Source organism: Xenopus tropicalis, chromosome 3, assembly GCF_000004195.4.
Source record: "Xenopus tropicalis strain Nigerian chromosome 3, UCB_Xtro_10.0, whole genome shotgun sequence".
Taxonomy (NCBI): domain Eukaryota; kingdom Metazoa; phylum Chordata; class Amphibia; order Anura; family Pipidae; genus Xenopus; species Xenopus tropicalis.
Genome location: NC_030679.2, coordinates 68562075 through 68574549, shown reverse-complemented (window position 1 = coordinate 68574549; position 12475 = coordinate 68562075). Strand labels below are relative to the sequence as shown.

Below are 12475 nucleotides of genomic sequence, written 5' to 3'. Positions count from 1 at the left end.
TTTCAGGCCAAACAGCTCCTATGCCTTAGCAGCCTTTGCCCAGTTACACATAGAGGAACAATCCCATTCGCTGGGAGGCAAGAGAAAGGCCAAAGCATGGTAGGAGCCCATCTGAGGCTTGGAAAAATAGGAGGACCCAGAGAGACGCCCAATCTACAGGGTGGGACGGCAGAGGCTATAAAGGAGCCCTTGCAGAAACTCCCAGCTACAGATAGTGGAGACATGGCATAGCCAGTGAATGACTTGGTAGCAGATTTCTGTATCTGTGTGTTTCCAGGTTTAGGGAAATAATTGCAGAAACTGTGAACTGTGTTCCTAAACTCAATGACATTTTGTATTTTTATGCACATATTCCTATGGCCATTAAAGTCTTCATACTGTGTTTCTGCCATTAAAAAGTTAGAGCAAAATTCTGTAAGCAGCTACACCGTGATAATAGCGATATGCAGCCAGCATGGAGATATAGGCAGGATGTGATAGAAGCTGGGAAGTGTATTCCTATCAAATAACTGCAGGAAATGTTTAGTGGAAGAAGACTTTAAGAGAGAAAGTGAGGACCATTTGTTGGGAATGGAACGATGCTGGTGTGGAGCTAAGCTGAAGCAATGGATAGAGCAAGTAACATCCTGCTAAAAGTTGCCAAAAATGGTCTTGAAGCCTCATGATAGAAGCAAAGTGCTGTGGACAGAAGAAAAGCAGCAAGTAGTGAAATAACTTAAAGCAATGGCTTTCAGTAGCGTAATGCTGAGGGGAGTCACGGAGTGTGTCAGCACCACCACAAATTCTCATAGGCTGGAAGTGATGTCACTGCACATGTGCAAGAACTCCTCTCAAGCCAGTAGTCACCCATTGCCCCTGCGCACATTGCTCCTTTGCCATTTCTGCCCATGCACACACTTATTATTTTCCCAGGAATACCAGAAAATTGGGGGATAACTAGAAAACTGAGTGAATGAGGCAGTGACAGGAGACTGGGGGTGGGAGTCAAAAATCAAGTAAGTACATGGATTATTTAAACCCACAAATTTTGGGGCGAATTTCTTCATGCGTCAAAAAGATTGTTTTTTTGATGTGCAACATTTTCGCCATTTCGCTAATTTTCCGCCACTTCGCTAATCTTTTGCAAGATTTGCTAATTTTTTGCCTACGTGAAACAGGACAGATTCACTCATCACTAGTGTATATACATTAGCTTTGATTATTGCGTAACACTAAAATGAGTGGTTAATATGTATGTAACTTTATTTATAAAGCGCCACAATGGTACGCAGTGCTGTACAATCTTACAAATATGTGTATAATATACATTTATAAAGTTGTGCACATGCTTTACATTTCATTACACAGTAACACTTTAAGTAAATAAATACTTTAGTATCTTGGAAATGTAGAAATGTGGCGTACAATATTACCCCAGTCTTTAAAGTGGAATATTATGTAACATATGCTGGTGAAAAAGATGTATTTTGCTGAAATCTACAGACTTTCTTTACATCCAGAAGCCTAAACCCTTCCATTGCCAGCACATAACTTTGCACTGAATATCACTGTTCCACAGTTTTGTTGCAGTGATTGGAAGCAAGACTGGACTATTTGCTTAAAGTTCAGTGCCCCTTTCAATAAATTCCAATACATCTTTGATATCAAGGCTCCCTTGCCGCCTGTTATACCTGCAGCCCAAGATTTGGGCTAAGACAATTTCTTTCTTAGAAGCCACCCAAGTAGCTGCTACTAGTAGCTCTGGAAACAGATGTACTGCCACTGCTCCTTAACACTTTCACTTCTTCACTTTTGAGCTTAATAGTCTGCAACCACATGGCTTAAATATCAGTTTAGACCTGGCAACTTTTTGATTAGCTTTTTATACACAAATAGTTCTAAATTATCTTTTTCACATGTTTTAGCTTTGTAATCTTAATATTTGTCTATCATAATTTACCAGTGCTGTAAATGTATGGAAATTCCCCTTGTTCAAAGGAAATTGGTCCAGTCATTTCTAGTGCCAGCCTTGTTTTTCTAATTTTTTAGGTATTTTGTTTTATGGCATTGAGAAGCCTTGATTTTTTAAGCTTGTTTTACAGTAATGAACAATAACCCTCATTTTCTATATGAAGAAAGCATGTAGGACCTTTAAATGCAAGGATTCCATATTTATATTTGTAAATATTAGTACAGGTATGGGGTGCCAGGGACCCACCAGAAAACCTCAGACTGTGGGTCCCAGAAACATTTCTTCTCTGATCACTCACCTTGTTTATTACTTTAAAGGAGAAGGAAAGTAATTTTGGCATTTTACTGCCCATAGGATTTGCCACATTAGTGCCACCTAGAACACTATATTCTGCAGAATCATTACCATACCTGAGTAAACAGCTCTAGAAGCTTTCTCCGTTTGTTTAAGACAGCAGCTGCCATTTTAAATAGCTTCCTTCCTGCAGCTCTAGCCGTTATAGCTAAGATCACATATTCCTAAGGGAGGGGGAGGGTTTTTTTTAGCATTCTGGTGGGAGGGGGGAGCAGGAGAGGGAAAAGAGGAGAGAACTGCACAGACTCTGGCCACTGGAATAAAGGATGTTTCTAAAAGAGGAAGTCAGACACTGGAACATCATGTTTAAAAAAAAAGAGACAAGAAATCCTGTGTCTCTTTTGACGGAGAAGTCAGTGCAGCATTACTGTAAGTGCTTATGGCTGTATTTACATAGACCTTTCTGATAAAGCTTACTTAGTTTTTACCTTTTACTTCTCCTTTAATCACTTTGCTCTACGTATTATCTATACTTCTTTCCATTTTTTTTAATTAATGTTTAAATGATCCAAATTACCTTAAGACCCCTTATCCAGAAAACTCTGGGTCCCAAGCATTCTGTATAATATGTCTCATATATGTACAACAAAAATTCAGTGATACAAAGTAGTGAGCATTGTAACTATTTTATTTAACAATTTAGTACATTGATTTTAAATTCCCAAAACACTTTCAAAAAGTATATTTGGAAGGCAGTGTTCTGACTAAATGTATTTGATGAAATGTCACAAGATTGTTAACTGGCAGTATTGCTCAACATTAGCACTAAGAATAAAATCACATGTATGCTCTTCTATTCTCATGGCACTGTTAACAAGTAGAAAAACTATTTATCAAAAGAGATGGAAAATTCTATTCAAATAATTCAAAATATATTAGAAAAATCATGACTACTTTTATGCTAAATTCTTGCATATACAAATATACTTTGTACCAAATAGTGCATTATTGAATCACTTAAATACAGCATTACATTAATAAACTTACAAAATGAAATAAATATTTTATTCACAAACCCACTATCCACAAATCTATCAAACCAACGTCAACTGGCAGATTTGTGTTTTATGTATAAATCCAAACTGTACATACATTCACCATATAGTGTATGGTTGCAGTCATGCCTAAATCTAGATTTTTGGATTTCAAGTTACATCTGTCTTATAAAATGGATCACATTACTGGAAAATAGTTAGAGACTTTGTGCTTTTCATGGCTCAGTTGCACATACAAAGCTGCTGCAATGTGTACCAATCAGTCCAGATAAAGGTGACTTGGTAATTCCTAGCAGTAGTAAATGCATGGTCATTGCAGAGAGCAAGTAATCTAACTTATTAGGTGGCTACGACAGTCTGCTAATCTTTTTGCCAATATCCCTACCACATGAGTATATACTGTATATATATATATACTGTATAACTGTTTTCAAAAATAGCAGCAAAATAGCTAGGGGGGATATGAATAGTCAGACTTTATCATTTTTTTTACAAATAACCAGCTATAATCATCTTTGAACTGTGGTATTTCTATACAAGCAGGACCATATCTTGCAATTTTTTAATCTTTAACTGTATATCAGACATAGCCATCTCTCATAGGAGCGCTAATGTTTGTTTCAGTAAAGACTAATCAAAATAATTACAACTAGCATATATTTACCACACAATTGTAACTACTCCTTTACAACAAGCTTATTTTAAGTATTCTTCCTGGTCCATATTGTTTGTTACCATTAGCAGCCCTGTAGGTGGAACTCATGCTTTACTAATGAGTTCATTCTACTCATTCTAATAGTTTATATTCAATTAATAGTATCTGGCACTCACTGTTTGCTCCACCAAAAAATAAGCTGACCTGAAAAAAACATGGTTTAGTGGGGCCAGTAATAGGGTTACACCTTTCTTTCCAAGCTATTTGCCTGCTTGAATAAATGGAAGTCTGGCCCGTGCCCTGGTACCATGCAGTTTAAGTCTTTTAATATGCATAATATTAATAATTTCTGTGCATAAATGTTTACAGTCCTTCATTTCATTTTTTTACAAATCCTTCTTTAAACTGATAAATAAATAGAATATAATGATAGCTTCACTGAATTATAAAAGTGCAATTATTTTACAGCCATAATTTGTTTGCTGTGGGTGATGTGGCTATTTTGTCCAAATACTTTAATACCAAATACTGAATGCATATGTATATATTATGAGAAAAAGAAACAAATGTGCAGCTTTCTGTATGATGCTGAACTAAAGTACAACCAGAGGCTAGTTAGAGAAAAGGAAATAGCACTAAAATGTAAAAAACAACTAGGACCATCAATTATATATATAAGCTATCACAAGAGTATATGGACTCTTGTGGCTCATATCTCTATTTTATCCCTGTAGAGTAGCTTACATGCCAAGCCCATGCCTTTTAAAAAGGAGAATGGTAAATTGTGTTTATTAAACTTAATATAAATCTGTTAATATACTGAACCTTTTAAATTAATAATATGCTATGACTGTGATTCAACTATAATAGTTAATTATATAGAAACACAAATCAATAGCAAATTAATTGGATAGTTTACCTTATTCAGTTACTTTACCCTTCCAAAATAAATACTGGGGTATAGGCAGCGGTACTATAATTACAGACCATAACAGCCTATCTTCTATCACCGCATTAATGCATTCAGGGATTTGGGTTCCCAAGTAGAAACATATATGTAAATAGTAACAGCAATGTTTATTCCCCATGACAAGGAGCCAGGATTTAAAGGGGAATAAAAATATTATGGTTTTTTTTTAATTATTATTAACTGATCTTCCTCTCCTCCTAAAATCCTGTACTGGTATTCATTCTTCTGCCACAGGTTTATGTTATTCTTGTTGTCTATGATGGTTTTATGATCATCTCTTCTGCAATAAACAATATGCTAGATCTTGCTCATTTACATCAAACAAATGAACAGAGAAAGAATGCTTTAGGACTATAAAAAAGGAGAAAAACGCTACACTATTTTTTTCCTTTAGTTTCAAGTCTATATTGAAACCAGTACTTCCAGTTCTCTATAAAAACATATATATTCCTAGACCCTTTGGGAAAGGCAAGTAACAGATGAAAAGTTTTACTACGTCTCAACTTTTTGACTGTGCAGAACCTACTGCACTTCAAGCTTATAACTCAACCTACTGAATAACTGTACATAGCTATACTGTTGTATTAGGCAACTGGAAACAGGGGCGATTCTGGACATATCGCTCCTGGATGCCGCCCCCCCCCCCGCTCACCTTCTGAGCGCAGGAGCGGGTCCGGTGGCGGTGAGATCGCTAGTGCAGAGAGCGCAATTGCGCTCTCTGCACTAGAAGAGCCGAATTTCCAGTTTAAAAAACGGAAATTCGGCTCTTAAAGTTACCCGGAGCGGCTTTTTGCCGCCCCTGGTAACTGGGCGCTTCTGCCGCCTGAGGCGAGTTTCTCAATTCGCCTAATGGCAGAAGCGCCCCTGACTGGAAATGTTTACATTGAGACATGAAATGTGTTTACAGCAGCATTTTCCATAATTAGAGTCTTGTTTCCTGAACCTCCTCTTCTGTCTCTTCTTGTAAGGCAGAAATTTTGGGTCTGGATTTTCGTTTACTTGAATTTCTACGATGCAATGGGAATAGTTTCAAGCGATCAGATTGGCTTATGGCTTGTTTGAAGAAACTCTTCTCATTCATAAGCTTTTGAATAGAGTCATACTGTCGTACTGTATTGTCTTCAATCACCTGTACAAACAATACATGTGTTACCAACTTAAACCTGATCCTATCAGTATAAAAATCTCACTGAGATAAAATACTACAAAACAGAACAAACTGCTCCTGAGCTGCAGCTGTGAAGAGGCAGCAAAATTACTGAACGTAAAAATTCTGTTATTTTAATGGCTAACCATTCAGCAGAAAATTGCATGAGACTACCAATGCTAATGTACAAGAACACTGACTTGCATGGCAGCTCTCATCAGTAGAAGTGCTTTCCATTTAAGTTAATGGCAGGCCACATAAGTAACTTCAGGCATTTCTGCTCTGGAGAAAATACACCAGTAGAGAAAACGCCTGTTCCATTATTCTTTGTATACAAATTTACAGTACATGTTTAATCCATATAGTTTGCACTGTAGTAGATATTAAACTGAACAAAACTAATGTAAGCATTTCACATTCATGTTGTTTCATATTTAACAAAGATGACATTCTGTATGCATGATTATATGTGTGCAGGTCAAAAATAATATTTAGAATTTATATTATGTGATCTTATGTGAAATAGTCAGTATGGTTTCTGGTGGTTTAGATTAATCAGACAGTACAAATGCAGGCCTAGACAATTCTGTTGTTAAGATATCTATAGAAGAAGATGACTTAGAAGTCATGGAAATATTTTTTTTATCATGGTAGATTCATCTTAAGAAACAATATAGTAACAGATGTACAGTATCTAAAGAGGCCATTTTAGCTTTATTAGAGTACAAATAATTCCACATGCAGTGCTTACCAGAAAGTGCTGGCATTCCAACATTGCCTCTAGTCTGTGTTCTGACAAAATTACTGTGCAATTTGCAAATGCATGTTTTAGTGTTTTCCTAATTATTTGGAATGTTCTGAAAGACAAGATGGCTATATTTAGATCACAGTTTTTTTAGTGACACACAATAGTTTCCTATTTCTTTTATCTTGTAAAATATACAAATGTGTTTAAAACTTACATTGGATCCAAATGTGCACTAGGCTCATCGAGTAATAAGATTTTTGCTTTGCTGAGAACCGACCTAGCCAAACATACGAGTTGCTTGTGGCCATGGCTCAGGACACAACCCCCATCCAGAAGCACAAAATCCAACTGTCCCGGAAACTGATCAATTATTGACTTTAAACCAACCTGAGAAAATAACACCGTATTGTTATTATTGTTAACACATCTACAGTGGTGTGAAAAACTATTTGCCCCCTTCCTGATTTATTCTTTTGCATGTTTGTCACACTTAAATGTTTCTGCTCATCAAAAACCGTTAACTATTAGTCAAAGATAACATAATTGAACACAAAATGCAGTTTTTAAATGAAGGTTTACGTTATTAAGGGAGAAAAAAAAACTCCAAATCTACATGGCCCTGTGTGAAAAAGTGATTGCCCCCCTTGTTAAAACATAACTTAACTGTGGTTTATCACACCTGAGTTCAATTTCTGTAGTCACCCCCAGGCCTGATTACTGCCACACCTGTTTCAATCAAGAAATCACTTAAATAGGAGCTACCTGACACAGAGAAGTAGACCAAAAGCACCTCAAAAGCTAGACATCATGCCAAGATCCAAAGAAATTCAGGAACAAGGGAGAACAAAAGTAATTGAGATCTATCAGTCTGGTAAAGGTTATAAAGCCATTTCTAAAGCTTTGGGACTCCAGTGAACCACAGTGAGAGCCATTATCCACAAATGGCAAAAACATGGAACAGTGGTGAACCTTCCGAGGAGTGGCCGGCCGACCAAAATTACCCCAAGAGAGCAGAGACAACTCATCCGAGAGGCCACAAAAGACCCCAGGACAACATCTAAAGAACTGCAGGCCTCACTTGCCTCAATTAAGGACAGTGTTCACGACTCCACCATAAGAAAGAGACTGGGCAAAAACGGCCTGCATGGCAGATTTCCAAGGCACAAACCACTTTTAAGCAAAAAGAACATTATGGCTCGTCTCAATTTTGCTAAAAAACATCTCAATGATTGCCAAGACTTTTGGGAAAATACTTTGTGGACCGACGAGACGAAAGTTGAACTTTTTGGAAGGTGCATGTCCCGTTACATCTGGCGTAAAAGTAACACAGCATTTCAGAAAAAGAACATCATACCAACAGTAAAATATGGTGGTGGTAGTGTGATGGTCTGGGGTTGTTTTGCTGCTTCAGGACCTGGAAGGCTTGCTGTGATAGATGGAACCATGAATTCTACTGTCTACCAAAAAATCCAGAAGGAGAATGTCCGGCCATCTGTTCGTCAACTCAAGCTGAAGCGATCTTGGGTGCTGCAGCAGGACAATGACCCAAAACACACCAGCAAATCCACCTCTGAATGGCTGAAGAAAAACAAAATGAAGACTTTGGAGTGGCCTAGTCAAAGTCCTGACCTGAATCCTATTGAGATGTTGTGGCATGACCTTAAAAAGGCGGTTCATGCTAGAAAACCCTCAAATAAAGCTGAATTACAACAATTCTGCAAAGATGAGTGGGCCAAAATTCCTCCAGAGCGCTGTAAAAGACTCGTTGCAAGTTATCGCAAACGCTTGATTGCAGTTATTGCTGCTAAGGGTGGCCCAACCAGTTATTAGGTTCAGGGGCAATTACTTTTTCACACAGGGCCATGTAGGTTTGGATTTTTTTTCTCCCTAAATAATAAAAACCCTCATTTAAAAACTGCATTTTGTGTTTACTTGTGTTATCTTTGACTAATAGTTAAATGTGTTTGATGATCAGAAACATTTTGTGTGACAAACATGCAAAAGAATAAGAAATCAGGAAGGTGTTTTTCACACCACTGTATATAGAACAAAAGTTTCAACCAAATACAGTGAAATCCATGAAAATGTAAAATCAAAGAAATGCATTATTCATTATAAATCAGTGGGACCACAAAAACAGTGTATAATGAGAGAAATCTTAAAAACAGGGTATGTAAAATCAAGGTTTCACTGTATGGGGAACACTTTTTCCACAGACCCCTAAAAATGTGGCTTTATGGTATCACGTCTTGGTCATCATAATTAGAGGGTAAGGATGTAATCGTCAGGACGATAAATTACAAAAAAGGGCTGAAACCATAAGAATTATAGAGCAGCCGATTCCTTGAAAGCATAAAGGATAAATGCTTTTCTTCATAAGAGTTACATGTATTGACCACAAAAATGTAAATGTTTCCCATCTTGAATGGTAGGGATATCATAAAGACCCCCAAAGGAAGCGCCCTGTGATAGCAGGATAGAAACAAATGCTCTTCTAGCAGATAATCTCAACAAAGACCCTGCAGTGACAATACAAAACTGGTTTATAATTTACAGAATTCCACCTAGTGGCTCACTGGCCAGTGGAGTATCCTACAAGAGGACATACATGGTATGGATCCTCTTTGTTTTCTCACCTGCCAAGGCATTATGCAATTGCCAACATGGTTAATCAGCAGATAACAGTCGGAATTGTCACCCCAACATACATGTACTGAAAATACTACAAAACATTGTTTTGTGTGATTGTATGGAAGCGTATATGGATAGCTGTAGAAAGGAAGCCAAAATCGCCCAAAAAGTTCTCTCTTTCTTGATCTCCAATCTAATAAGATACCCATCTTTGTGCCTTACCAACAGAATCCTAGCTTCTTTTGTCCTCTTTGAGAGAACTGTGGCCAGTGGAGAAAACAGAAGTACAAATTGTACTCAATAGGTGAGAGCTTTCTGATACAAGAGGAAGGGTTATTACTGGACAGTTGTGTGGATAGGAGGCTAAGGAGGACACCTTACACATATTTTTGGCACCTACTGCTATTAAAATTTCTGGTGAGTAATAAACCCAGATGCAACAATGATTATACCTGGGTGCAAGAGCAAATATAGTACAATAAAGCAAAGAAGTGTCAGCACTATTTGAAAAAAGGATACATTTTATTACAAAATATGAAAAAGGAACATTACAGACCTCAACGTTTCAGTCCCCCACAGGGACTTTTGTCAGGAGGCAGAGAAAAGACAGTACAACCATCTCTCACTCTCATGACCTTTAAATCTACTCACAGGGGGAGGTTCTTTGTCACCCTGTATATGGTTGCCTACCAACCCCCACCAAGCCCCAATTGTAACTCTTAGACAATATGCAGGAATGTTCTAAAAGCAATTAGATCCAGATTATTGTCATATTATAGTTATATCATTAGATATGCCCCATACAACAGAAAGGGAAGCCATTAATATTGAACAGTGCCACTGGGACCCCACATGGGGAAATGTACCCTCTGTGCAAATGTATGTGTGAGTTGTAGATCCACAATAGATTAGCCATGCATAGAAAGAAAATGAGAGTCCAAGAGGGGAATTGTGAGTATAATAGAAAGAGCCAAACAGAAGAAACTCAGATGAAGGAGCAAGAGAGCAGGAGGCAGGGAGCAGGGGGGGAGCAGAGGTCGTGCATGTCACTTGCACAGGGAGCATGCGCAAGTGCACCCAATTGCCTGGTGTCTTTTGTCATTGCCGGGATCAAATCCGGCCACTGCTTCAGAAGGGGCAGTGTTGGGTGTGCGTACCAAAGCGCACCAAGTCTCCATGGCCCCTGTACGGTTGCATGCCATTGCTAGGCTACGCGAACCAAATTTGCCGGTTAGGAACTAAGCATAAAGTTTAAATACCTTTTTTACCTTTAACTTTTTTTTACCCTTTTATCAAATAATTTAAATCCTGTGAGTGCTGACACTTCTTTGCTTTCTATATGTATACATATATATATATATACAGTATATATATATATATATATATAGCATAGTAGAGGGAGGGCACGCACAACAAAATAGTAAAATGCCACGTGCAGGGTGAAACGTTGGCAATACAGGAAACAGAGAACTCACTCACAGGCCTTAATGAAAAAACAAAATTCTTTAATGTGCAAAAATCGACAGTTCGATCACAATTTAGGACCTTTCTCGAGGTGCTGCTTTTTGTTTTAGGGGAAAGATACAAATAAATAATAAAGCTTCTATTTTACTTATTTTTTTTAGGTATCCCTAACAATGAATTCCACTTACACATGTGAAATAGAGTAAGATCAGAAAATATAACTGCACATGTACAAGCCTAAGTCCAAACAGAGGATACATGGGAACAAGGTGCTGCATTTGCTCACATTTGTGAATTTTTTTCCTAAAAACCCCACCCAGTGAATCAGGGGTTCCTTGTCATTTAAGGGTCCTACAATATGCCAGCTGTACTAATAAGTTAATTCAACAGCCATGTCACAACCTTGCTAGTTAATAGCTGTAAAATGACGCATAGTCAGTGTATCATGTTGTTCTGTGTTTATCTTTTCCTGGGTATTTTAACAATGCTGTTCCTTGTCTCTGCTGGAAATTCTGTAATCCTTAAACGAACACTCATCATAAACATACAGAAGGTCAATGAGTTTTTACCTCTTCTGTGACTTTCAAAAGTTCCTCATCACTCCATTTTCCATAGGGATCAAGGTTTTTTCGAATAGTTCCAGAAAATATAAATACTTTCTGGAGGGAGAAGAAAATAGCACAGTAATTTTCAGCACATCCAGAAAAACTTTGTATAACAATAATTATTTTCGAAAATATTTTTAATTAAAATACTTCCTTACAAAATAGCAGCTTGGAATGAGCTAACGTTTACTAAACAAACATAACTACACTCACTTCCTCATTCATCTAAAAGAAGGTCATTGTTAAATAGGCTGGTCACATATGTTTCATTCATAACCTGCCTAGTATCATTTTTAGGTGAATATCAGTTCTTTATAACAATATCCCTCATGATTCTGAATGTTATATTTTCAACTCAAGACACAACATTTAATTATTTTTTTTAAAAACTGGGTATATTGTGGAATTTATAAGTATTTATAAGTATTCTTCTACAGACTCCAGTCCTTTGTAATAATGCAGGATGGGGTGACCTAGAACTTACTTAGAACATTATTATGTTCTACTGTACAGCGCTGCGTTCATAAGTAGCGCTTTATAAATAAAGATATACATACATACATACATACATGTTGACGAAGAGTTAAAAAATACAATTAAAGAGACTACTCATAATTCCACTTCTAAATTATTTTATTCAATTATTGCACTTTATCTCCCACATATAAAAAAGGAGCAGTAAAAAAAAAGGAGCAGTAAAAAAAAAGTCGAAATTTTTTCGTAGCGTTAACACTTGCGCGCAAAGTCGCGCCTTTTTCGTAGCGTTAAAACTTAAAAGCTGCAACGTTTCGCGCAAGTTTTAACGCTACGAAAAAATCGCGACTTTGAGCAACTTTCGTAATGGCTACGAAAAACTCGCGTTTTTACGCAAAAATCGTAAAGACGCTGAAAAACTCGCGTTTTTACGCAAAAATCGTAAAGACGCCGAAAAAGTCGCAAAATTACCGATCATTAC

General features: G+C 37.2%; 1 protein-coding gene across 2 annotated transcripts in view; it reads right to left on the bottom strand.

The window, feature by feature from the left end:
* Positions 1-2915: 2915 nt before the first annotated feature.
* Positions 2916-12475, bottom strand: part of cftr (cystic fibrosis transmembrane conductance regulator) — a 73044-nt gene continuing 63484 nt past the window's right edge. The window contains exons 24-27 of one of the 2 annotated variants that reach the window (XM_031898971.1): positions 11485-11574; positions 7035-7207; positions 6824-6929; positions 2916-6054 (exon numbers count right to left, since the gene is read on the bottom strand). In XM_031898971.1, the coding sequence (XP_031754831.1) occupies positions 5848-6054; positions 6824-6929; positions 7035-7207; positions 11485-11574 (576 nt within the window). In that variant the 3' untranslated portion in view covers positions 2916-5847. The remainder of the gene's footprint in view (positions 6055-6823; positions 6930-7034; positions 7208-11484; positions 11575-12475) is intronic. The other variant, XM_012959952.3, reaches the window with a different exon arrangement.